The sequence below is a fragment of the Hemitrygon akajei genome, chromosome 24 (assembly GCF_048418815.1).
Source record: "Hemitrygon akajei chromosome 24, sHemAka1.3, whole genome shotgun sequence".
In the NCBI taxonomy this organism is placed as follows: Eukaryota; Metazoa; Chordata; class Chondrichthyes; order Myliobatiformes; family Dasyatidae; genus Hemitrygon; species Hemitrygon akajei.
In genome coordinates, this window is record NC_133147.1 from 58,270,063 (window position 1) to 58,297,455 (window position 27,393).

At 43.9% G+C, this 27,393-nt stretch overlaps 1 protein-coding gene across 1 annotated transcript in view; it reads right to left on the reverse strand.

Moving 5' to 3' along the window:
- Nucleotides 1-27,393, reverse strand: part of LOC140716081 (tectonic-3-like) — a 91,446-nt gene that overhangs the window by 26,596 nt on the left and 37,457 nt on the right. The window contains exons 9-10 of the mRNA XM_073028774.1: nt 26,210-26,290; nt 3,476-3,601 (exon numbers count right to left, since the gene is read on the reverse strand). Coding sequence (XP_072884875.1) covers nt 3,476-3,601; nt 26,210-26,290 — 207 coding nt within the window. The remainder of the gene's footprint in view (nt 1-3,475; nt 3,602-26,209; nt 26,291-27,393) is intronic.

Below are 27,393 nucleotides of genomic sequence, written 5' to 3' on the forward strand. Positions count from 1 at the left end.
GATCATTGGGCTCACTTCCAGGGAAGGTGGAATGTGTAAAAAAGGGACGGATCACACCTGAACTAGAGGGGGCTAATATCCTAACGGGAAAGTTTGTTAATGCTGCTTGATGGGGCTTGGGAACCAGAGTGCCAAAACAGATAGTGATGAGCCTGTGGAGACAGATGTTGGTAAGGTATCAGATGGTGTCAAGAATCAAAAGGTTGAACATGATGTTTCTAATGTCCTGAACTGTTATGTCAATGCAAGAATTATTGTAGGAAAGGTGAATGAGCTAATTGTATGGATCAATACCTGGAATTATAACGTTATACCCATTAGTGAGACTTTAGTGAGTTTTAGGAGGGGCAGGATTGACAACTCAATATTCCAGGGTTCTGTTCTTTTAAACGTGAAGGAGCAGGACGGATTAAAGGAGGGGGTGGCATTACTCTTCAGGGAAAATGTCACGGCAGTACTCCATCAGGACAAAGTGGAGAACTAAACTAGTGAGGCATTATGGGTGGTACTGAGAAATAAGAAAGGTATGACCACGTTAAAGGGGTTATATCACAGTCATAGACATTTAGAGGAAAAAATTTGTAAAGAGATTACACATTATTGCAGGAAAAATATGTTTGTTATAGGAAGTGATTTTAGCTTTCTATATATTAACTGGGAATCCGTGCTGTAAAAGGACTAAATAAGATAGAGTTTGTCAAACCTGTTCAGGAAAGTTTCCTTCATCAGTACACAATAGTCCCAACGAGACAGTGTGCAATAATGGATCTGTTATTAGGGAATGAGAAGGGCAGTTGACAGAAGTATGTGTAGAGGAACACTTTGCATCCAATGACCACAAAGTCATTAATTACAAAGTAAATATGCACAGGGATAGGTCTGGTCTGCTGATTGAAATTTTAAATTGGAGAAAGGCCAACTTTGATGGCATCAGAAATGATCTGACAAGTGTTGATAGAGACGAGCTGTTTTCTGGCAAAGGTGTATTGGGCAGTGGGAGATTTTCACAACTAAAATTTTGTGATAGCACAAGCTTGTACATGCCTGTCAGAATAAAATATAAAGATAACAAGTATAGAGAACTCTGCTTTTCAAAAGATATTGAGGGTCTGGTTAAGAAAAAAAAAGGTGCATAGCAGGGATAGGCAAGCAGAAACAAATGAGGTCTTATGGAGTACAAGAAATACTAGAGAACACTGAAAAAAACTTCAGGAAGGCTAAAAGAATGCATTAAGTTACTCGAGCAGACAAGAAAAAAAAAAGGAGAATCCTGAGGGATTCTACAGGTATGTTCAGAGAAAAAGGACTGTAAGGGACAAAATTGGTCCTCTGGAAGACCAGAATAGTAATCTGTGTGCAGAGCCAAAGCAGATGGGGGAGATCTTAAATGAATTCTTTGCATCTGTATTTCCTCAGGAGATGGGCACAGAGTCTATAGAAGTGAGGCAAAGCAGTAACAACTTCATGCAACCTGTACAATTACAGAGAAAGTATTTGATACCCTGAGGCAAGTCAGGGTGGATAAATCCCCAGGAGCCAATAAGGTGCTCAGACCCTACGGGAGGAAATGCAGAAATTCCTGGGGCCCCAGCAAAGAGATGTAAATCATCCTTAGCAACAGGGGAGCTACCTGAGGATAGGAGGATATTCAATGTTGTTCTGCAGTTTAAAAAAGGCTTTAAACAGAAACCAGGAAATTAGTCTGACATCAGTTTCAGGAAAGTTATTGCAAGGTATTCTAAGGGACCAGATATATAAGTATTTGGATTGACATGGACTAATTAAGAACAGTCAGCATGGCTTCTTTTGTGGTAGGTCACGTCAGACCAATCTTATATTCAAAGAAGTTACCAGGAAAGTGAATGGATAAGGCCATAATTCATTGAAAGTGGCATCACAAATGGATAGGGTTGTAAAGAAAGATATTTTACACATTAGCCTTCAAAAATCAGTGTACAGGAGATTAAATGTTATGATGAAGTTATATAAGACACTGATGAGGCCTAATTTGGAGTATTGTGTGCAGCTTTGGTCACCTACCTTCAGGAAAGAGGTAAACAAGGTTGAAAGAGTACAGAAAAAATTTACAAGGATATTGCTGGCTCTCGAAGAACTGGGTTATAGGGAAACATTGAATGACTAAATAAACACTATGAATAATAGAAGAAAGTCTCCCTGAACCCCTAACACTGAATTGCAATATGAACAGTGTATAAACATCCTTTAAAATTCGAAGTAAATTTATTATCATAGAATGCATATGTCACAATATAAAACACAGATTCAATTTCTTGTGGGAATTCACTGTAGATACAAAGAAATAAAAAAAACAACAAATAAGGAATAAATATGGAGAAAATGAGATGAAGTTTCCTTGGAAGTGGGTACATAAGTTGTGGGATCAGTTCAGCATTGGGGTGCATGAAGTAGAATGAAAATATCCCCTGCTCAGGAACCTGATGGTTGTGGGGTAATAACTGTTTCTGAACCTGGTGGCGTGAGATCTTAGACACCTGTACCCCCTTCCTGATTGCAGCAGTGAGAAGAGAGAATGGCCTGGGTGATGGAGTTCTGTGATGATAGATGCAGCTTTCCTGCAACAGCATTTCATGTATAGTCAATGATGGGGAGGGCTTTACCTGTGATAGACTTGGCTGTATCTACTACTTTTCAAAGGGCTTTCTGTACAGAACATTGGCGCTTCAGTATCAGCCAATTGAAACTAGTCAGCATATTCTCCACCTCACATCAATAGAAGTTCGTCAGAGATTTAGATGAATACTGAATCTTCACAAACTTCAAAGAAAGCAGAGGAGTTCCCATATTTTTTTTTGTAATGGACAGAACAGAACCATAAAGAAAGGGTCTATAAAGACCGGTACTGAAGTCTGCTGGGTCAGACCTTTAAAATCTTGATCCACTTCTGTGAGTGCTGTTCACATTTGATTCCTGCCATTATCTGTGCATCCTGGGCTGAAGATCGAAGCCCAAAGGCAGATTAGAGGCCCAGATCAAGGCCTGAAGGCTGACCAGAGATCTGGATCAAAGCCTCATGATCAATCAGAAGTCCAGACATCAAGGTCTAATAACCAGAGCCTGGGTCTCTGAATCTCTTCAAGTTCATTGGTGAAGTCAGGGACCAGTGTCTGGAGACATACATGGATGAGAGGGGTACGTTCAGTTGCAGCTCAGTGGGACTAAGCAGAAAACCAAGTTGGCATGGACTAGATAAACTGGCATAGGTGTGAAGGAGGAGCGAACAGGTCTTGTTTCATTGCTATTGCTCTGTTTTATTGTCCTCTGTGTTGTTGTGTCAAGCATTGCGAAGCACTGGAATATATGGCGACACTTGCCCCTAGTACATTCTTGGCTGTGTTGGGTACTAACATAGATGACACATTCCACTTACCTTTTCATCTACACATGATAAATTAATCTAAATCTGAATCTGTCACTTTCTGGACCTTGAACTCACCATTACAAAGAAGACGCGATAGGTTTGCTGAATGCTGGTGGCCGTCAATGGTAAGTTCGTGAAGGTGAAGCTGACGTTTGCCTCAACGATCCCTTCTTGGCCTCGACTTCTTATCATGTAGGTCACCTGGGAGGGACAGGAGGAGGAAATACACACTCAGTGATTGCTTCGTGACAGCCTGAATCTTGGTCTCATGCGCTAGACAGTGGAAGTGCCACCTCAGAGCTCAGACAACCTTTTACATCTTCACCCCCTGGTGCTGTGTGGTGTTTGCCCATATCTCTCATTACTCCACAGATTTCTCCCCAGGATCTCCCATTTCCTTCTGTGTCCCCATGACTCCAATATTGGTAGCTTTGTAGGGAACCACAACCCATGAGGAGTGGTATAAGGAGAGGTAGAACAAACTTCTGTTGTTTTCTGTGGTGTGGTGGAGGCTGAGGGGAGAGCTAGTAGCAAGAAGAGGAGGAAGGGAGTTATTGACATTGGTTCATCAGGGACTCTAGTGTTTTATAGATAGATAGCTGGACTATATCCTGTACATCTATACTCACGTCATTCTACAGATAGGCAGTAGAAAGCAGCCTAACATGATGGATCACTGCATGACATGGAAACTGCACTGCGGCGGATAGGATGGCTCTAGAACCGGTAGTCAAAACGGCCCAACGCATCACTGGCACCAGCCTATCTGCCATCAACGACACATATGCAGAAAGGTGTCAGAGAAAGGCCAGTAACATCACGAAGGATGAAACTGAATTGACTTTATTATTTACGAGGGGTGATTGATAAGTTTGTGGCCTAAGGTAGAAGGAGTCAATTTTAGAAAACCTACCGTAGATTCCGGACTACAGAGCGCACCTGATTAAAAGCCGCTGGCTCTAATTTTAGAAAGAAAATCAATTTTGTACTTGTACAGGCCGCACCGGATTTTAGGCCGCACCGGATTTTCGGCCGCACCGGATTTTCGGCCGCAGGTGTCCCACGTTGTAATATGAGATATTTACACAGAAAGATATTACACGTGAGGATTTTTTAACTTTTAATTAAATCCATATGGTAACATAAACAAATACATATTGCAAATGCTTTTTTTCGAACCGTGCCCGTAACGCGGCCACTTTTAAATATACGTTGCGTATACTTTTTTACTGAACAACATTCCAATATCTCCTAACGACTGGTAAAAAATATATATACTGCAGCCTACCAGGAAAAGTTATTGATCGCCTTTAACTTAAAAGCAGCGTTTTCGCTCCGCCGCTCGCCCCCCGCCGTCCCGTTTATCGCAAACCGGCATTTTTCCCACAAGACGCGGCGAAACCGGGTGTGACGTCATAGCATCCCGGGAAGTAGTACAGAAAACAAATATAGTTAAAACACTTCTAACTTTAACTAACAAATGAATTACTAAGCGAAAATATTATAAACTAAATAACTGCCATAAAGGCAGCACAATGCTTTTCTTCGAGTGTTTTCCATGTTGATGAGGGTGAGTACAAATGACTGATTTACAATAATTTAATTGTGAAAGTGCGCTTGATTTATCGTACAATTTCATTGGACCTCTGTGAACTACTCATCAATTTTATTGGTATACTGTTACGAGGCAAAATGTTTTTGGCGGGATGAAAAAAAACCATGCATTAGCCGCTGCGTATTAAAGGCCGCAGAGTTCAAAGCTGTTCAAAATGTGGGGAAAAAGTAGCGGCTTAAAATCCGGAATCTACGGTAGTTTTTTTTTTATCGTAGTCCCTTCCTACATTTACACACTTAGTCCAGCAGTTGTGGAGCATAAGGATCTTGGACCTCCAGAAAGTGTCCACAGATGAGTGATTGATAAGTTCGTCGCCTAAGGTAGAAGGAGATGAGTTACACAGCTCTCGTTACATGCACATGCAGTTCAACTCTTTGAGTAATAATGCAGAAAGTTTGAAGTTAATAACTCATCTTCTACCTTAGACCATGAACATATCAATCACCCCTGATGAGTTATTAACTGATACATTATTAACTTCAAACATTCTGCATAATCACTCAAAGAGTTGAACTGCATGTGCATGTAACGAGAGCTGTATAACACATCTCCTTCTACCTTAGGCCACGAACTTAACAATCACAACTGCTGTGGACACATTCTGGAGGTCCAAGATCCGTAGGCTCCATGACCGCTGGACTAAGTGTGTGAATGCAGGAGGGGACTATGTTGAAAAATAAATGTGCTAGGTTTTCCAAAATTGAATCATTCTACCTTAGGCCACAAACTTATCAATAACCCCTCATACTTCCTTCACATACATGAGGAGTAAAAATCTTTATGTTACGTCTAAATGTGCAAAATGCAATCATGGTAATTTATAATAATAAATAGAACAGTCAATGTTATATAGAGTACACTCAAGTCACCATGAGTTCATCAGTCTGATGACCTGGTAGAAGAAGCTGTCCCAGAGCCTGCTGGTCTTGGCTTTTATGCTGCAGTACCGCTTCCCAGATGATAGTAGCTGGAATAGATTGTGGTTCTGATGGCTTGAGTCCCCAACGATCCTACAGGCTCTTTTTACACCTATCATTGTAAATGTCCTGAATCATGGGAAGTTCACAACTACAGATGCACTGGGCTGTCCGCACCACTCTCTGCAGTGTCCTGCGACTAAGAGAGGTACAGTTCCCATACCAGGCAGTGATACATCCAGTCAGGATGCTCTCAATTGTGCCCCTGTAGAAAGTTCTTGGGAATTGGGTGCCCATACCAAACTTACTTAACCATCTGAGGTGCAAGAGGCACTATTGTGCCTTTTTCACGACCCAGCTGGTGTGTACAGACCACGTGAGGTTCTTGGTGATGTGGATGCTGAGGAACTTAAAGCTGATTACCCTCTCAATAGGGGTTAGACCGTCTCCACTCCTCCTATAATCCACAACCAGCTCCTTTGTTTTTGCGACATTGGGGGGGGGCTGTTTTCTTGATCCCACTGTATCAGAGAGATTACTTCTTCCCTGTTGTGGAACCATTCCTTCGTACACTCTTTAGCATGGTCTTCTCTGCTATGCTGAATGATGCCTTCTACGATTGTCAGGATGGTTTACACGTCAGATACAGGACTGGCGGTGGGCTATTCAACCTCTGGCGTCTACAGGCTGTTACAATGGTAAAGGAGACCGTCGTCAGAGACCTCTTATACGCTGATGATTGCGCCCTCAACGCCAGCACAGAGCAGAAGATGCAGCGTGAAATGGACTACCTCTCACAAGCCTGTGACAACTTCGGATTTACAATCAGCACCAAAAAGACCGAAGTTATGTACCAGCCCACACCCGGAAAGCCCTACCAGGAACCACACATCACAGTAAAGGGGCAGAAGCGACTGGCAGTTGACAACTTTACTTATCTGGGCTTTACTCTATCACGAGCGGTGAACATAGACGCAGAGATTAGCAACAGAATTGCCAAAGCCAGTGTTGCCTTTGGGAGACTCCATGAGAATGTATGGGAGCGGAGAGGACTCAGCCTTACCACCAAGCTGAAGGTCTACCGAGCAGTGGTTCTCACCACCCTCCTCAATGCCAGCTAGACCTGGACTGTCTACAGCAGACACGCTAAACAGCTCAACCACTTCCACTTGAGCTGCCTGCGCAGACTTCTCCGCGTACGATGGCAGGAAAAAGTCCCAGACATGGAGGTCCTGGAGCGGGCTAGCACCCACAGCGTCTACACCCTCCGACAGAAAACCCAAGCCAGATGGGCTGGCCATGTTGTCAGGATGTCTGACAGTCGACTACCAAAACAGCTGCTGTATGGAGAGCTGAGCCAGGGCAAGCGCTCAGTTGGAGGGCAGAAGAAACGTTTCAAAGACTGCCTCAAAGACCTCAACATCAATCCCAGTAGCTGGGAATCGCTTGCTCTGGACCGCCCAACCTGGTGGTGCAGGACCACGAAAGGAGCGTATGCAGCAGAAATCAGACGCACCACAGAAGCTCAGAGGAAACGCGCTGCGCACAAGGCTCGATCTACCTCCACTTCCACTGCAGTACCTACCCTCATGTGGGTGAGCTTTCAGGGCCTGGATTGGCCTCACCAGTCACCTCTGGACCCACAGTCACAAACCCTCCGCCTGACAGAAGTCGTGGTCGTCTTCAACTCCGAAGGACGAACAACAACAACAACAACACTTCTTCCCTGTAGGCCATCTCATTATTGTTTAAGGCTCAGTACACAGCTCTGAGGGGCTCTTGTATTGAGAGTCAGAGGTTGGAGGTGAGGGAGCCTACTCTTACAATCTGCTGGTGATCTGATAGGAAGTCCAGGATCTAGCTGCACAAGACAGGGTCAAGGTCGAGGTCGCTGAGCTTCTTGTCGAGCCTGGATGGAACTATGGTGTTGAATGCTGAACTGTAGTCCGAGTACAGCATTCTTCAGATGTGTAAGGACAGTATGTAGAACAGTGACTATTACATCATCTGTCAATCAGTTGTGTCAGTAGGCGAATTGTAGGGGGTCCAGTTTGGGTGGTAGCAAGCTACAAATGTAATCTTGACCATCCTCTCAAAGTATTTGCTTATTATTGAGGTGAGTGTGACAGGACGCCAGTCGTTCAGGCATGTTACCTTGATCTTTTTTGATTATGGTGGATAATTTGAAGCAGGAGAGCACTCTACACTGGGAGAGGGAGAGATTGAAAATGTTTGTAAACAGAATTGCTAGCTGTACTGCGCACACCTAAGTACTCACCCTGGGATGCCGTCTTGTCCCACAGCCTCACGTTTGTCCACTCATTGGAAAGATCTGCGTGCCTCAACCTCAGAGATAACCAGGTTGCAGGTTGTAGCGGTTGCTTTCCTCGAAGGCTCAGATTTAGCGACATTGAACCGAGGTTAGAAGGGATTGAGCTCATCCGGGCAAGAGGCCGTGATGTTGGTGGCACCACAATGTTTGACTTCGAAGTCTGCGATGACATGCAGCCCTCGCCACAAGTCACGTGTGTTATTCGTTGTGAATCTTGACTCAATCTTCTCCCTATATTGTTGTTTCGCAGCCTTGATAGCTTTGCGTAGATCGTAGCTGGTTTTCTTGAGCCCTAGCTGATCGCCAGCAAAGCAAGCTCTATGTAGCACTGTAAGTGCTGCTCGCACAGAACTACTGATCCAGGGCTTATGGTTCGGGAAGACCCTGACCAACTTCTGGGGGACAACATCGTCAATGCACTTCCAGATGAAGCACGTGACTCCATGTGCTTGAAAATATCCTCATCGTGGAAGACATTCCAGTCGACATCATTGAAGCAGTCCCGCAGCATGGAGGCTGATTGGTCAGACTAAAAGTGGACAGTTTTAACTATAGTTGCCTCTCATTTCAGCTTCTGCTTGTATGTCGGCAGAAGCAGGATCAAAGAATGATCTGATTTTCCGAAAGCTGGGTGAAGCAGAGCTTTGTGAGCATTGCGGAAGAGACTGTAGCAGTGGTCAAGTGTGTTATCTCCACAAGTGCCCACCTGCATGTGCTGACCAAACTTCAGAGAGACTTTCGCCAGCGATCCTCAGTTAAATTCACCAGCGACGATGAAGGCAGTCTCTGGGTCTCTGGCAGTCACCAGCGTGTTGACGGTCACGTACAGTTCCTTGAGCACCAGGTCTGTATCAGCTTGTTATGGAATGTACACCACTGTGACGATAACAGCCATGAACTCCCTAGTCAGCCAGTAGGGTCTGCACAGCAGCACCAGGTATTCCAAGTCTGGGGAACAAAAGGATTTAAGTGCATGCACATTCTGGGGATCGCACCAAGCATTGTTGACCATGAAGCATAACCCTCCTCATTTAGTCTTCCCAGTGAGGTTTCTCGACATGTTTGCCCGGAACAAGGAGAACCCAGAGGGCTCGATGGCATGATCCAGTATCTCCTCCGTCAGCCAGGTCTCCACGTAGCACAAAACATTACATTCCTTTGTTTCCCACTGATAGGAGATTCTGGCTCTCAGTTCACAAAGCTTGTTATCCAGGGACTGAATGTTAACCAGGGGTATGCTAGGGAGTGACGGTCAATTTGCACGCCGTCTCAGCCTCACAAGGACGCCAGCCCTTCTCCCTCACCTCCGGCGCTTCTTCCGAGGTAGTGGCGGCATAAGACTTGAGTCTCCCATGGATCGCGCAAGCAAGGGATCCCAGTGTAGGAAAGGTGGTACATCGAGGGTAAATGCCATCTTACCAATGTTCAGAAGGTCAGCCTATCGTATCTGATGTGACTATCAGCTACTTGAACAGAAAATGCTAGAAAAATCGTAGAATTTAGTAGTATACTGTAGATTTGGAATGAGCTCACAACACGGCTGCAATACACAGCGTCATCTTGATAATACTCCTCCCCACCTTGCTCAAGATCTGTGGATACTACAAAGCCCATCAGGGAGGAGGCTTTGTGGCATCCACACCAGGACCACCAGACTCACAAACAAGTCACTTTCTCCAAGCAGTAAGACTAATCAACATCTCCACCCACTAATCCATCCCCATACCCCCACCAGGACTGCTTTATCATTTCCTGACAGTCACCTTATGTGCAGACACTCCTGTACCTAGTGTCAATTTATGGTCATCTATGCATACAAGCCATCTTATGCATTCATATTGTGTTTTTTTTATTATTGTGCTCTTTATCTCATTGTGGTTTTTTTGTGTGGCATCAGATCCTGACTAACAATTAGTTTGCTTTCCTTTACACTTGGGTACTCGAATTGAGGTTAAATAATCCTGACATCTTGCTATACCATCCTTACCACCCTACCAACCTGTGTAGCCATTCATTGTTTCTTCCCAGAATTGGATACAAAACTCATTGCTGGTGGTTTAGGATGGGTGAAGGTGAATTTCAATGGACAGTGATGACAGTGTGTTACCGAGACTGGGACACTGCAGACACCCGTGTCATGTTTTTTATTCTGCGGCATTGGATCCAGAATAACAATTACTCTGTTCCCCTTTACACTTGCACACTGGAAATGGCATTAAAAAATCTGAAATGTAAATTGTGTGTTTTATGAATTCTTGAATATTGCATGATAAGGTATTATTCTAATATTGTAAACATTTGAATGATCTTTGTTTTTTTTAAAAAAGATGTTGACAGCTGCGAAGGTCCTTCTCCAGATGATTTGTTGTTCCAGATTTCTTATTTGCAGTCTCTTACATTTCTCTACTGCACTTATAAATGCCCAGAGTCACAAATTCCATCATGTTAAAAGATCTCCTTAATACACAGTATTCCTGTAACCTTGTGAAGGTGTAAAAAAAAATCACCTTGCTCATGGGAAGGGTGAATGCACACAGGTTCACAAAAATGATTCTGAGATGGAAAGGCTTATCATACGAGAAGCAATTGAAGATCCTGGGCCTGAACTCACTAGAACTCAGAAGAATGAGGGAGATTTCAATGAAACCTATCAAATGTTGAAAGGCCTCAAAAGAGTGGATGTGGAGAGGTTGTTTCTGATTGTGAGGGAGTCTAAGACCAGAGGACACAGACTCAGAATAGAGGGATGCCTTTTCAGAACTGAGATAGGAGAAATTTCTTTAGCCAGAGAATTGTGAATCCATACAATTTGTTGCCACCGACAGCTGTGGAGGCCAAGTCATTTGTAGCCAATTGTTAAGGATGAGGTTATGGAGTACTTGGTGACACAGGACAAGATAGAACAAAGTCAGTATGGTTTCCTTAAAGGAAAATCTTGCCTAACAAACCTGTTGGAATTCTTTGAGGAGATTAGAAGTAGGATTAATAAAGGGGATGCAGTAGATGTTGTATGTTTGGACTTTCAGAAGGCATTTGACTAAGAGCCACACATGAGACTGCTTACAAGTTAAGAGCTCATGGTATTACAGGAAAGTTGCTTGCATAGTTAAAGCATTGGCTGATGGTAGGAGGCAGCCAGTGGAAATAAAAGGATCCTTTTCTGGTTGGCTGCCAGTGACTAGTGGTGTTCCGCAGGATTCAGTCTTGGGACCACTTCTTTATATGCTGTAAATCAAGCTTTGATGATGGAATAGATGGCTTTGCTGCCAAGTTTGCAGCTGCTATGAAGATTGGTGGAGGGGCAGGTACTGTTGAGGAAACAGGTAGGCTGCAGAAGAACTTCAAAAGATTAGAAGAATTTGCTCATTCTTGCCCGAAAGTGGCAAATGAAATACAATGTTGGAAAATGCATGGTCATGCACTTTGGTAATAGAAATAAATGTGCAGACTATTCCCTAGATGGAGAGAAAATCCAAAAATCCGAGAGGCAAAGGGACTTGTGAGTCTTTGTGCAGAATACCCTAAAGATTAACTCTGAGGTTGAGTCAGTGGTGAGGAAGGCAAAGCAAAGCTATCATTGATTTCAAAGGTCTAGAATACAGGAGCTGGGATGTGATGCTGAGTCACCTTGAGTATTGTGAACAGTTTTTGGTCACCTCATCTAAGAAAAGATGAGCAGGCATTGGAGAGGGTTCAGAGGAGGTTCACAAGCACGATTCCTGGAATGAAAGGGCTATCATAGGAGGAACATTTGAAGGCTCTGGGTCTGTACTCACTGGAATTTAGAAGGATGAGGGGGGATTTCATTGAAATCTCTTGAATGTTGAAAGGCCTCAACAGAGCAGATGTGAAAAGAATGATTAAAATGGACTAATTCTGCTCCTATATCTTATGGCCTTTCTCCCATTGAAGGGGAATTAAAAACCAGAGTGCAAGTTTGATGTGAGCGCAGCAAGACTTAAGAGACCAGAGAGGCAACTCCTTCATGCAGTGTGATGAGTATAGTGAAACAATAAGAAATAGGAGCAGAATTAGGCCTTTGGCCCACTGTGTCCACTCTGCCGTTCCATTAAGGCTGATTTATTATCCCTCTCAACCCAATCTTTGATATCCTTACTAATCAAGAACCTACAAACCTCTACATTAAATATATCAAATGACTCAGCCTCCACAGCCATCTATGGCAATGAATTCCAGATATTTACCACTCTGGCTTAAAGAAATTTCTCATCTCACATCATCTCCAGATACAACCAAAATGAACTCAAACTACCTGGATTGGAAACCATGCCTTATCAGGAAAGGCTGAATGAGCTAGGGCTTTTCTCTTCACAGCAAAAGGAAGAGAAGGGGGGATCTGACACAGGTGTATGGTTATGAGAGGCATACATAGAATGGGCAGCCAGTGTCCTTTTCCTAAGGTGGCAATATTAATACTGGAGGGCATCTTACAGTAGAAAGAGTGAAGGAATAATTAGGAGAGATGTCTAAGTTAGGTGTTTTTTTTTAAAAAGAGTGGCATATGCCTGGAATACAATGCCAGGGACTGGTGATAAAGATGGAAGAAACACTTACAAAACTTTTAAACAGGCCTATTGATCTACAAAAATAAAAGGAGGGCTATGGGGTGTATAGGAGAGAAGGGTTAGATTAATCGTGGGCAACACACACAAAATGATGCTGGAACTCAGCAGGTCAGGCAGCTTCATCCCTTCCCCCACCTCCTTATTCTGGTATCTTTCCCTTTCCTTTGTAGTCCTGATGAAGAGTCTTGACCTGAAACACTGACTGTTTATTCATTTTCATACATGCTGCTGGATCAGCTGATTGCTCCCAGCACTTTGAGTGTGTGTTGCTCTGGATTTCCAGCATCTGCAGAATCGCTAGTAATTAGATTAATTGTTGAGCAGTTTTATATAGTTAGCACAACATTGTGGGCTGAAGGGTCCATACTGTGTCGTACTAATCTATCCAAAGCAGAAAATGCCACAAACATTCATCAGTAGGTCAGACTGCCATCCTCGGGCATAGAGGAAGAGCTAGGGTGCTGTATCAGAGGGATATTAGGACCACTTGCATCCCTTGTTTAATGGAATCCTCGTTATCCCCTTCTGTACTGGACGCAGCAATTCAGACAAATTAGGACTAACGAGTGTCTCAAAAAAAAATTGAGGTTTATGGCTCATGATCAACTCCTCTGTCACCCACACCTGACCCCTTACAATTTGCCTTCTGACACAACCAATCGATAGACAACGCAATAACACCGTCCTTACACATCTGGAGAAGAGGGCTGCTTATGTGAGAATGCTGTTCTTGGACTACAGTTCGGCATTTAACACCATAATTCCCTCCAGGCTTGAGAAGAAGCTCAGAGACCTCAGCCTTCGCCCTGCCTTGTGGAGCTGGATCCTGGACTTCCTGTCAGATCGCCAGCAGGTGGTAAGAGAGGGCTCCCTCACCTCTGCCCCTCAACACAGGTGCCCCTCAGGGCTGTGTACTAAGCCCCCTCCTTTACTCTCTGTATACCCATGACTGTGTCGCCAACCACAGCTCCAATCTGCTAACTAAATTTGCTGACAACACTTAAATAATAATGAGGAAGCCTACAAAGAGGAAGTCATCACCCTGACACAGTGGTGTCAAGAAAATAACCTCTCCTTCAATGTCACAAAAACAAAGGCACTGGTTGTGGACTACAGGAGGAATGGAGACAGGCTAACCCCTAAAGGCATCAATGGACCTGGGGTTAATAGGGTGGACAGCTTTAAATTCCTCAGCATATACATCATCAAGGATCTCACATACTGGCTGTGTGGTGAAAAAGGTACAGCAACGCCTCTTTCACCTCAGACAGTTGAAGAAGTTTGGCATGGCCTCCCAAATTCTAACTTTCTGTAGGGGCACGATTGAGAGCATCCTGACTGGCTCCATTACTCCCTCAATTGCAGGACTCTGCAGAGAGTGGTGTGGACAGCCCAACGCATCTGTAGATATGAACTTCCCACTATTCAGGACATTTACAAGATAGGTGTATAAAAATGGCCCAAAAGATCATTAGAGACCCGATTCACCGCAAACACAAACTGATCCAGCTGCCACCATTCGGGAAACGGTACTGCAGCATAATAGCCAGGACCAACAGGTTCCGGGACAGCTTCTTTCACCAGACCATCAGACTGCTTAATTCATGATGATGCAACTGTATCATTATATTGACTATCCTGTTGTACATAATACATAATATTATAGATAGCTATAATTGTACAATGCACATTTAGACAGAGACATAACAAAGATTTTTACTCATGTATATGAAGAATGCAAGTAATAAAGTCAATTCAATTCAATTCTTGGTGCACAAATGTATCAGTGATGTCCCAGTTCTACTCATCAGACCTGGAATACCTCACAGTTAAGTGCCATCCATTTAACCTGCTGCAGGAGATTTCAGCGATTATTTTGGTAGCGGTGTACATTCCAGTTCAGGCCAATGTCAAACAGGCTCTAGACTATATACCTCTACACCCATTACTGTGTGGCTAGATATAGCTCAAATGCTATTTATCTATTTGCTGATGATACAACCATTGTTGGTAGAATCTCAGATCGAGATGAGAGGGCATACAAGAGCAAGATATACCAGCTAGTTGAGTGGCATCACAGCAAGAATCTTGCACTCAATGTCAGTAAGACAAAAGAGTTGATTGTGGACTTCAGGAAAGGTAAGACAAGGGAACACGAACCAATCCTTATAGAGGAATCAGAAAAAGAGAGATTGATTCATCTTCTTGGGTGTCAAGATCTCAGAGGACCTAACCTGGTCCCAACATATCAATGCAGCTATAAAGAAGGCAACACAGCAGCTATTTTTCATTAACAGTTTGAACAGATTTGGCTTGTCACCTAAAATACTTGAAAATTTCTACAGATGTACCGTGGAGAGCAGTCTGACAGTCATACCACTGTCTGGTATGGGAGGGGGGGGGGGGGGGGCATGCTACTGCACAGGACCGAAAGAAGCTACAGAAAGTTGTAAAATTAGTCAGTTCCATCTTGGATACTGGACGCTATAGTATCCAAGACATCGTCAAGGAGCAGCACCTTAGAAAAGTGCTGTCCGTTATTAAGGACCCATATCACCCAGGACACATCCACTTCTCATTGTTGCAATCAAAAAGAAGGTACAGATGCATAAAGGCACACACTCATTCAGGAAAAGCTTCTTCTCTCGGACATGGTTCCTAAGTGAACATTGAACCTATGAACACTTCCTCACTAGCACCTTTTTCCCAGGGCAGTAATGGCCAATATGAGAGGATATACTTTTAAGGTGATTGGAGGAAAGTTGAGGATGTATGTCAGAGGTAGTTTGACACAGACAGTAGTAAGTACTTGGAACATAATGCCAGAGCAGATACAATGGAGACATTTAAGAGACTCTTAGATAGGCACATGGATGTAAGAAAAGTATAGGTGGTGTTATGATACCAGCCCCCTCCTTTGTGAAAATCGCAAGAACTCTAGTTAAGGGGGGTCAATGACCCGAGAGAGAGAGAGAGAGAGACAGGCTGAATGGACACAGGAAATGGAAAGACAGCAACGTGCTGGATACCGCATTCCACTGGGACAAAAGCTGGCGACTGGCATTGTTCTCAGGAGACACCTGGGAACTGCAGACGTGCCAACTCGCAGGGACATTGTAAAGCCCTCGGGCAAAGTGGGCTGGTTGAGAGAGAGATTGCATCACCTGCAACCTGATTGACACCTGAGATCCCGTGAGGCAGTATAAAGAAGGGTCTGAAAGAGGACGACCCTCAGACGCACCAAGGAGACACCAAGAAGCACGATACCGCTTCCCATGGGAACGGGAAGCCATTTTGAAATAAGCCACGTGCGTTAAATTCCGAATGCGGGGTTTGTGGCTGGAACCAACGGAAGATCGCTTTTAACTAACAACGGGGAAGATCGCTCCCCTGATTCCACGGATGTTTTGGGGCAAGTTTTTCCGTTTTATCTCTCTCTCTCTCCAACACGTGAAACCAAAAGCCTGCAGACTTCAGAGTGACTCTTTATATTTCCAATTGGACTCAGTATTATATACCCTAGACAACGAAAGAGCTTATTTCTGATTGATTATGGTTACACCGGTGTTTTAGATTGAGTTTTGACGATTTGAATGTTTTGTATTAACCATACGTTTGTGCCCTTATTGAATAAAACGTTTGAAAATAGTAGCATCCGACTCAGCTGATCCATCTATCTTTGCTGGTAAGTTACCTGGTTACGGGGTTTTCGTAACAAGTGGGGGCTCGTCCGGGATTTGACACCAAAAAGGGGGAGGTCAGTCAATCGGGATTGTAAGTCAAAAAAAAAAATAATTTGGATCTGGTACGCAGGTAGCCAGACAGAAAAACCAGCAAAGATGGACGTGTGTGAATTTATGAAAAACGCGACTGTGGCGGCGCTAGAGGTGAGCACCAAATCAGACTTGTTAAATTTGGCGAAGGGGTTAGAGGTGGAAAACGAGCAGAATCAAGCTGAGAGGCAAAGACAGCATGAAATTCGGATCAGAGAGTTAGCAGCAGCCGAGAGAGCGGCAGCGGGGAGAGAAAGAGAGAGGGAGGAGCTAAGGAGAGAGCGGTTTAATGTTAGTCGGGAGCTGAGAGTAGTACCTCCGTTCGAAGAGACGGATGTTGATAGTTATTTCTTGCTTTTTGAAAAGGTGGCAGTGAACCAGAAGTGGCCACAAGAGCAGTGGGTCGCGTTGTTACAAAGTGTGTTAGCAGGAGGGAGGATTTGGGCAGCCATGATGCCGACCCGCCGAACGGCGAGTGCGGTGGCCCCGCCCCTAGAGTCCCAAAGCTATCGCGCATGCGCGGTCACACGCAGCCTGTCCAGAAAAGCAGTGAGCAGTTTAAATCGGGCCAGCAGTAATCTGGCCAAGATGTTTTTACCGACCCTGTACCATGAGGGTTCCGAGGGTGGTAAAACAGAAAGCAGTATAGTGAAAGGGGGTAAGGGAGAGGAAATAGCCCTGCCCTTAGTGAAGAGAAAGGTCCTAGAGGTAGGAACTAAAGTTGAGAAACGGATAAAGTTGTTAAAATGTCCAGAGTTGGACATGGTTAATCTGTCTTGTTTGGCAGAATTGTTTGAAGAAGTTCAGAGTTCTAAAGGTGTTCTCGATAGTCCCGAGAGTGAAATGAGGGCAGTCTTAGAGAGGAAGGGTATCCTTGCTGTGGAGAAGTCAGCTGAAATGGCCGAGGAGGTTGTTTCAGCTCGCAGGGTTGCGCCTTCCCCAACGGGGGGCTGCCTAGAGAGTAACTGGAAGGATCGGGAGACGTTAGAATTTGAAAAAGGTACGGGTATTGAAAGCCTGGAAGGGGCCAATGTCCCGTTTGGGTGTGTCCAAGATGGGGGCGCACGTGGTGCTGAACCTGGTAACAGAGCTCAGGGGAAGTCTGAGGTGTTTGATTCAGGGGGACGGGGCGGCCGTCTTTGTGGATCAGATAGGGTTGGTTCAGTAGGAAAAGGGTTAACCTTGGTAACCGTGGGAAGTGTGAGTTCCACGGTGTTTGTATTCGAGAGTGGGGCCAAGGTTAATGCCGAATTTAAGGGGGGAATGAGGATTGTTATTGAAGGAAACGGAAAGTCTGTAGTTCCCAAGTCGAAGGAAGAAATTTTAAACCTGGCAGATCGCTCACAGAGTGAGTCGGGAAATAGCGGGGCCCCCCACTCTATTGTTACGCCAGGGTGGGGTGTGAAGAGGTTGCATTCGAAATGCTACCTGAAAGAGGAGTTGGAATTAAAAACAAATAGCCTGAAGGGTCGTGACAGTTTGGGGCATGGTGTTGAAAAAATAGCCCCGATGAACGAGGCGGGCGGGAGTTCACCACGCCAAATTACTCAAAGTCCCAACGGGGGGGGGGACTCGCCAGAAAAGAGGTGACGGTTAATGGGGGATGCCATTTTTTTTTAAACAGCAAAGCAGGTTTTACGGGTTGCGCTAAAGCCTGTGAATAATAAAGACAGACCTTTGGAGACCTGCCGGCGAAGTAAACCGACCGAAACGATTAGTATTCGCATAAACTTTTGTAGATGCACCTAAGCTAAGATCACACCTCCGCAGTTTTGTGGCTGAAAACAATAAATAAATAGGTGGTTATTGAATTGAAGTCTGATGCTACAAGACTTTAAGATATTAAGATGTTAAGATATTAACTAAAGGGGCACTGTACTTGTTAACTGTTTAGAGGCTGACTTGAATGTATAACTGTATTACTCTGTAGTGAAAAGAAAAGCTTCTGTATTGTGTTAGATTCAAAATTTCTGTAAGACTGTACCACTCTGGGTTTTAACCGCTGGTAAAAACCTTTTTAAGAGGGGAGGTGTTATGATACCAGCCCCCTCCTTTGTGAAAATCGCAAGAACTCTAGTTAAGGGGGGTCAATGACCCGAGAGAGAGAGAGAGAGAGACAGGCTGAATGGACACAGGAAATGGAAAGACAGCAACGTGCTGGATACCGCATTCCACTGGGACAAAAGCTGGCGACTGGCATTGTTCTCAGGAGACACCTGGGAACTGCAGACGTGCCAACTCGCAGGGACATTGTAAAGCCCTCGGGCAAAGTGGGCTGGTTGAGAGAGAGATTGCATCACCTGCAACCTGATTGACACCTGAGATCCCGTGAGGCAGTATAAAGAAGGGTCTGAAAGAGGACGACCCTCAGACGCACCAAGGAGACACCAAGAAGCACGATACCGCTTCCCATGGGAACGGGAAGCCATTTTGAAATAAGCCACGTGCGTTAAATTCCGAATGCGGGGTTTGTGGCTGGAACCAACGGAAGATCGCTTTTAACTAACAACGGGGAAGATCGCTCCCCTGATTCCACGGATGTTTTGGGGCAAGTTTTTCCGTTTTATCTCTCTCTCTCTCCAACACGTGAAACCAAAAGCCTGCAGACTTCAGAGTGACTCTTTATATTTCCAATTGGACTCAGTATTATATACCCTAGACAACGAAAGAGCTTATTTCTGATTGATTATGGTTACACCGGTGTTTTAGATTGAGTTTTGACGATTTGAATGTTTTGTATTAACCATACGTTTGTGCCCTTATTGAATAAAACGTTTGAAAATAGTAGCATCCGACTCAGCTGATCCATCTATCTTTGCTGGTAAGTTACCTGGTTACGGGGTTTTCGTAACAGTGGGAAGAAAGGCCGAGATTCTTCTTGGAGTAAGTTAAAAGGTCAGCACAATGTCATAGGCTGAAGGGCCTATACTGTTTCATTTTCCAGGAACTGGAATGCTAAAAATAAAATCCCCTAGTGCTCTCCCTGCATCATGAACAACTTTCCCCAACTTCTGCCATATATATACACACCAGGAGCATTATCCGATGCCCAAATAACCTAGGAAATCCATGGTTTATGACAGGGATTTGTTCCTCAGAATGTAAAGATACACCGGGACACTGAATGGACTTGCAGACTGAGTTGTACTACTAGGCCTACATCTCCAATAATTCTTCTATTTCATTGAATATACCCTATGTCACATCTCTCTTAGAAATATTTGGTATGTCATCTAAAACTTTAACAAACTTCTATAGAGGTGAGGTGGAGAATATATTGACCGGCTGCATCACAGGCTGATATGGAAACACCAACGCCCTTAGGCAGAAAAGCCTACAAAAATCAGTGGATCTGGCCCAGTCCATCACAGGTATAGCCCTCCCACAACTAAACACACCTACATGGAACACTGTCACAGGAATGCAGCATCCATCATCAAGGACCCTCACACCCAGGCAAGTTCTCTTTTTGCAGCTGCCATCAAGGTAGTGGTACATGAGCCTCAAGACCCACACCACCAGGATCATGAACAGTTGTTACCCCTCAACCATCAGGCTATAGAACCAGAAGGGTTCACCCCATTCACCCCATCACTACTCCCACAATCTATGGACTCACTATCAAGGACTCTTAATCTCATGTTCTCAATATTTAGTTATTATGATTTTTATTCTCTTTGGCTTTTTTTTTTGCACATTGCTTGCTGTCTGTCCTGTTAAGTACACTCTTTCATTGATTCTTTTGTTTTCCTTGCACTTACTGTGAATGTCTGCAAGAAAATGAATCTCAGGGTTGTTTATGGAGATGTGCTTTGACAATAAATTTACTTTGAACTTTGAAAGTCCTGTTTCCATGCTGTAAGACTATGACTGCAGCTGTTCATACTTCAATATGTTCAAAAGTTGGAAGTGCACAACAGGTAGGATTTTCACTGTGAATGGTAGAGCCGTGGAGTGTTGTGGACCAAAAGGACCCAGGAGTACAGGTACATGGTTCATCAAAGTGGCAACACAGGTAGACAGGGTGGTAGAGAAGGCTTTTGCCTGCTGGCCTTCATCTGTCAGGGCTATAAATATATTAGAGTGATGTTATGTTGAAGTTTTACAGGAAGCAATAGTGAGGCAGCTTGGACAACTATGTTTGGTTTTGGTCGCCCTGCTATTGGACAGATGCCATTATGCTGGACAGAATACTAAGGAGATTTTGCAGGATGTTCAATATTCAACACAAAATGCTGGAGGAATTCTGCTTCCCAGGCAGCATCCATGGAAAAGAGAAAACAATTGACATTTTGGGACAAAACCTTCATCAGGACTCACATATGATAAAAGGTTTTGCCCCAAAACATCAACCGGTTACCCTTTGCCATCAATGCTGTCTGGCCTGCTGAGTTCCTCCAGCAATTTGTGTGTAATTTGTATGATTTCCAGAATCTGCAGATTTTCTTGTTTGTGTACAATATTCAAGATTGTTTGATGTCATTTCCAGTGTAAAGAGATCCAAAAAAAAATGCTACTCCAGATCCAATACAACACAAGAAAAACACAATAAGACTACAAACACAACAACAGTATAAATACAGAAATATAAATAGATAAGATAGCTTATATATATAAATTGATAGTATGTCCCTCATGACAGATTCATCCAGAAAGTCATGAGGCATGGGATAAGTGGAACCTTGGCTGTTTGGATAAAAAATTGGCTTAAAGGAAGAAAGCAGAGGGTAGTTGTGGAAGGAAAGTATTCTGCCCGGAGGTTGGTGACTAGTGGAGTGCCGCACGGATCTGTCCTGCTATTAGTGATTTTTATAAATGACCTGGATGCAGAGGCAGAAGGATGGGTGAGTAAGTTTGCGGATGACACAAAGATTGGAGGAGTTGTGGATGGAGCTGTAGGTTGTCGAAGGTTAAAAGAGGATATAGACAGGCTGCAGAGTTGGGCAGAAAAATGGCAGATGGAGTTCAATCTGGGGTGAGTTCAATCAAGTGTGAGGTGATGCATTTTGTAAGGACAAACCAGACGACTGAGTACAGGTTTAATGGTCAGTTACTTAAGAGTGTGGATGAACAAAGGGACCTTGGCGTTCAAATCCATACATCCCTCAAGGTCGCTGCACAGGTTGATAGGGTAGTTAAGAAGGCCTATGGGATGCTAGGCTTCATTAACTGGGGGTTTGAGTTCAAGGATAGAGGGGTCATGTTGCAATTCTACAAATCTCTGGTGAGACCGCACAGAGTATTGTGTTCAATTCTGGTCACCTCATTATAGGAAGGATGTGGAAGCTATGGAGAGGGTGCAGAGGAGATTTATCAGGATCCACAAAATGCTGGTGGAACCAGCATTTTGTGTGTGTTGCTTGAATTTCCAGCATCTGCAGATTTCCTCGTGCTTGCCTTTCAGATTTACCAGGATGTTGCCTGGTTTGAAGAACAAGTCATATGAAGCAAGGTTAGCAGAGCTGGGATTTTTCTCTTTGGAGCGTAGAAGAATGAGAGGGGACTTGATAAAGATCTACAAGATTATGAGAGGCATAGATAGGGTGGATAGTTAGTACCTGTTTCCCAGGGTACCAATAGCAAACACCAGAGGACAAATGTATAAAATTAAGGGAGAAGTTTAGGGGAGACATCAGGGGCAAGTTTTTTTGTTTATTTGTTTGTTTTTTTTGTTTTCTTTTTTTACACAGAGGGTTGTGAGTGCCTGGAATGACTTGCCAGGGATGGTGGTGGAGGTTAAAACATTAGGGGTATTTCAGAGCCTCTTGCACAGGTACATGGATGAAAGAAAAATGGAGGGTTATGGGGTAGTGTTGGTTTAGTACTTTTTTTTAAAAGGATTATATGGGTCGGCACAACATGGAAGGCTGAAGGGCCTGTACTGTGCTGTGGTGTTCTATGGTTCTATGTCAATAAAGTGACACTAGGCACAGGAGAGTCTGTACATAAGGTGATTCTGACAGGAAATGATAAAGCAGTGGTGGTTGGGGTTGTAGAGGGATGGGTTAGTGAGTGGAGGTGTTGATCAGCTTTACTGCTGAGGAAAATAACTGTTGAGTCTGATGGTCTTGGTGTGGATGCTACATAGCCTCCTCCTTGAATGTTGCCAGTATTTCAGTGGGTTCTATGGAGACATTAAGTAGGCTCTGACTTTATTTCTTGGAGCATAGGAGACTGAGGGGTGACCTGAAAGAGGTGTATAAAACCATGAGGGGCATAGATAGGGCAAATATGCACACTTTCTTTCCCCAGGGTTAGGAAATTAAGAACTAGAGGACACAGGTTTAAGTGAAGAAATTTAACAGAGGCAACTACGAAACAGATACTAGAGGAAGTGCTTCAGGCAACATATAAAAGACATATACGTATTACTTCAATAGGGAAGGTTTTCAGAGACCGTAGCATATGGGGCAAGAGCAGATGAACATATTTCCAATAACTTTCTACAGGAGCACCATCCAGATTGTTCTGTCTGGCTGCATTATTGTGTGGTATGGAAGTTGCAAGGCAACAGACTGCAAGCCCCAACAGCGGACAGTAAAAACCACCAAGAGGATCATCGGGGTCTCCCTCTCCCCTATTTCTGACATTTACCAGGAGTGTTGCAGACAAAGAGCCCAAAGCATTGTTGAAGATCTCTACCAACCATCTCACAATATCTTTGACCCAATACCATCACAAAGTAGGTACAGGAGCATCAGGACTAGGATTGCCAGACTAGGTAACAGTTTCTTCACTCAGGCTGTGAAAGTAATGAATTGTTGCCACCACCGTGATCTCATCACTAGGATAACAAGTTGTTTACTATTGTTTATCTGTGCTACACTTTACTACATGCATTTTGAATTATATTTTATTAATTAATTCATGGTATATGATTTTGATTTATGTGCTATGTATGATACATGTTGTGTGGGTGAATCCTGATGCGGAGGAATGTTGTTTTGTTTGGATGTATATATGTACAATAAACTTGAACTTGATCTTAGTCAACCTGCAGGGAAGATATCAATAAGAGTTCAGATAAAATTTACAAGGATGTTGCCGGGAATCGAGGGTCCTGAGTTATAGGGGAAAGGTTGAATAGACTAGAACTTTAATCTTCACAGCACAGGAGAATGAGGGGAGATCTTATCCAAGCAAATTAAATTATAAGAGGTATAGATAGAGTAAATACATACAGGTTTTCCCCTGCAAAAGGTGAAATATTTAACGATAACTTGTGGAGGAACTTCTTCACTCAGAGTGCTGCGAGAGTGGAACAAGCTGCAATTAAGAGATATTTATTTAGGTTCAATATGTATGTGGATGAGAGAAGCTCGAAGGGCTATGGTCCGAGTAATGGTAGATGGGACAAGGCAGAAGACCAGATTGGCATGGGCTGGATGGGCTGAAGGGCCCATTTCTGCACTGTAGTGCTCCAGGACACTAAAATGACATGGTGGTTTGCACAAAAGGCCTCTTTCCATTCTCTATGATTCTATGGTTCTGTAACAATATGCAGAAGAGAATCACGGAAACTATAACGGCAGAGTGGCCACCAACCGGCCGTAATGACTCACTGAGTGAGCAACTGCTATCGGATGTCTGTAGGTCAGTTGCTTTCGTGCAGTAGCTGCACAAAAATCAAAAACTCCAGCATCTCGGTCTTTACGCATTGGAATTTAGAGGTAAGGGGGAAGAGAAGATGATCTCATTGAAACCTACTGAATCTTGAAAATGCCAGATTATAGAGGAGGTGCAGAGGGCATTTGTCAGTAGTGAGAGAGTCTAGGATAAGAGGCCATGGCCTTGGAATAAAAGGACATCCCTTCAGAATTGAGATTTGAAGGAATGTCTTTGACCAGTGGGTGATGAATCAGTGGAATTCATTTCAACAGAATGGCTGTGGAGGCTAAGTTGTTGGGTACATTTAAAGAGGAGGTTGACAGGCTCTTGATTAGTGAGGTTGCAGGGGAAATGGGTGGAGAGGGAATAAATAAAATCAGGAATAAATGGGGAAGCAGCGATAGCCAAATGCAGCAAAACACACTCGATGAGACAAATGGCCTAATTCTGGTCTAATTGGTATAAAATTGTCACACGTGCAAAGATGCAGTGAAAAGGTTGACTTGCATATTGTTCATACAATACAGATCAGATCATTACACTATGAATTGAGGTGTGTTCTTTCATAATGTGTCGTCTCATATGACATAGGCAATCGGAGTCTTTCCCAGGACCATGATTGTTCCTGACAAATTTTTCTACAGAAGTGGTTTGCATTGCCTTGTACAAGATGGGTGATGCCAGCCATTGTCTGGCTGGTGCCAGTGATTGCATAACCAAGACTTGTGACATACACCAGCTGCTCATACAACCATCCCCCACTTGTTCCCATAGCTTCACGTGACCCTGATTGGGTGAGGAAGAAGTTGCTAAGCAGTTGCTACACCTTGCCTAAAGGTGACCTGCAGGCTAGCAGAGGGAAGGAACGCCTTGCACCTCCTTTGGTACAGACACGTCTCCACCCCACCACCCACTGAGCTAAAACAAGGAAACACAATAATAATGCAGAATAGGTTCAAACTTCAAAGTAAGTTTATTACCAAAGTATATCTTCCACCATATACCACCCTGAGATTCATTTTCTTGCAGGCATTCACAGAGGAACAAAGAAATGCAGTAGAATCAATGAAAAACTGCACACAAAGACTATCAACAACCAATATGCAAAAGAAGACTGGACAAACAGACAGACAAAAAATGCTGAGAACATGAGTTATAAACATCCAAGAGGACCACAAACTTGTAGAGTTTGGAGGCTTGCATGCTTCAGTGATCTGGAGAGCCAGCAGGGTTGGTTGGGTAACTCATGCCAAACAAGTCAAAGTGGTTAAATTCCAAACTAAATGTGGTTCACTGGTCCTCCAGGTTCAGGGATTCATCTCAGGGCCAACAACCCTAACTGGTAAAACAAAACTTATGGAAACAGCAATAAAGAATCCTTCTACATCTGTGTGTGACAGTATTCTTGAGCCTACACCTGGGACTTGCAGAACTGACAGAAGTGAAATCTGAGAGGAAGCTACTGACATAATGAAGGAAGCTCTAACCTCTGCCAGAAAATAAGGACCTTCATTGCTGCCCTAAATGCTAGCAGAATAACAGGCAGTAAGGACAAGTTGTAAAGTGCTTGAAAGCAAGTTCATAATTTGGGAAATAGATTAAAAGCGTTTACACTTTATACCGCATTGCTATTGTCTTACATTATTCTAGATCAGTCAAAAGTGCATGCAGGTAAATAATAAAGTGCAAGATCATAATGAGGTAGATTATAAGGTCATGAGTCCATCTTATTGCACAAGACGTCTTATGCTCCAATGTCTTACGGAACTATACTAATGTGCACACCTATTTAGGGTGTGGAGAAAGCCCACAGCGAGTTGGGGAGGAAAACGTGAAAAGACCACGCAGAAGGTATGATACCTCATGCAGTTAAATAGCTGACAAGTGTGAACCCTAACCCACTCCTTTCTTCTGTGCATACTGACTCTAAAAGCTATCATATGGGTCCACTCACACACACCACCACTGCCTCACTTACCTCCGAGATGACGTTGACGCACAGGTCATTCAAAAGCGTCGGGGAAGGCACAACCTGCCCACCTTGAGGCTGAATCATCACCTAGAACACAGCAGAAACACGCCCAGAGTGAACAGAGCAGGCAGAGTTCTACCGGCTATGCCTTCAGGCAACAGCGAAGGGGACAGAAACACAACCAGACCATCAAACGACAGAAGGGATGGACACAGGGAGGCTTCTTTGTTCTAGTACATCACAAAGACTCAGAGGAGGTACTGATCATCCACCAGTCCGAGCAGGAATGGCACCAGTCACATGAAGAGTGGAGCTCCCACTGTGCCATTTCATCATTCACTCACAGAGCATAAATGGGACAGATAATGGACAAAGTGAAGCTCCCACAGTATTGGGAGCCAGAGTATGGCTCACCTCTATTAGACTGCACAGTATAATTTTTAATATTTTTATTATTTTTCAGTTTAACTTTGTATGCTAATTTGTATTTTATGCAATTATCTATACACTCTACATTCAGATCCTTAAGGCTGTTATATTGGGGTTGGTAGTGCAGATAAGCTCCTACTACCTATTAAATGCTCCTAATGACATGCATCCCAAAAGGTCTCTGATAACCAAGTCCAGCTCCTGGCCTTCATGTAAGCCCAGATAAACCATTTCTATTGACAGGAGAGGAGACAAAGCAGGTTACTAACACCTTAAAACCAGTTGCTTCGGGCAGATGGGGCTCATCAGCCATGGTAGGCAACTCATCTGGAAGAAGCAAAACTCTGATCTTGAATGTCCACTGCCTTGAGACTATACCCACTTCGGCGGAAGGTTTCAGGAGTAAACCCCGTAGAAGCATTCAGAGCTGGAGTCCCTAAAGAAGACCTACGTCAAATTCAACACTGACTGGCAACTTCTGCAATGCCACTGGTGCCAAACTGCATCAACCTCTGTCGTTCCTTTGGATTCATCAGCTATGTGAAGGGGGAAGCCTGCTGCATGAGCAACAGCTTGCTCTCCATATCATATTGTGCAGGCTTGCGTATCACGTAAACAGGCAGGACGCAACATCTATGGCCAACCCCAACCAATGGAAGGTCTCAACACATGAAATTATTCAGTGTCCCCCGTAGTGGTTACGGTTCTTTCTCTTCTAGAAGTGTCTTTGCTATCACATTATTTGAATAGGGGACATCTGA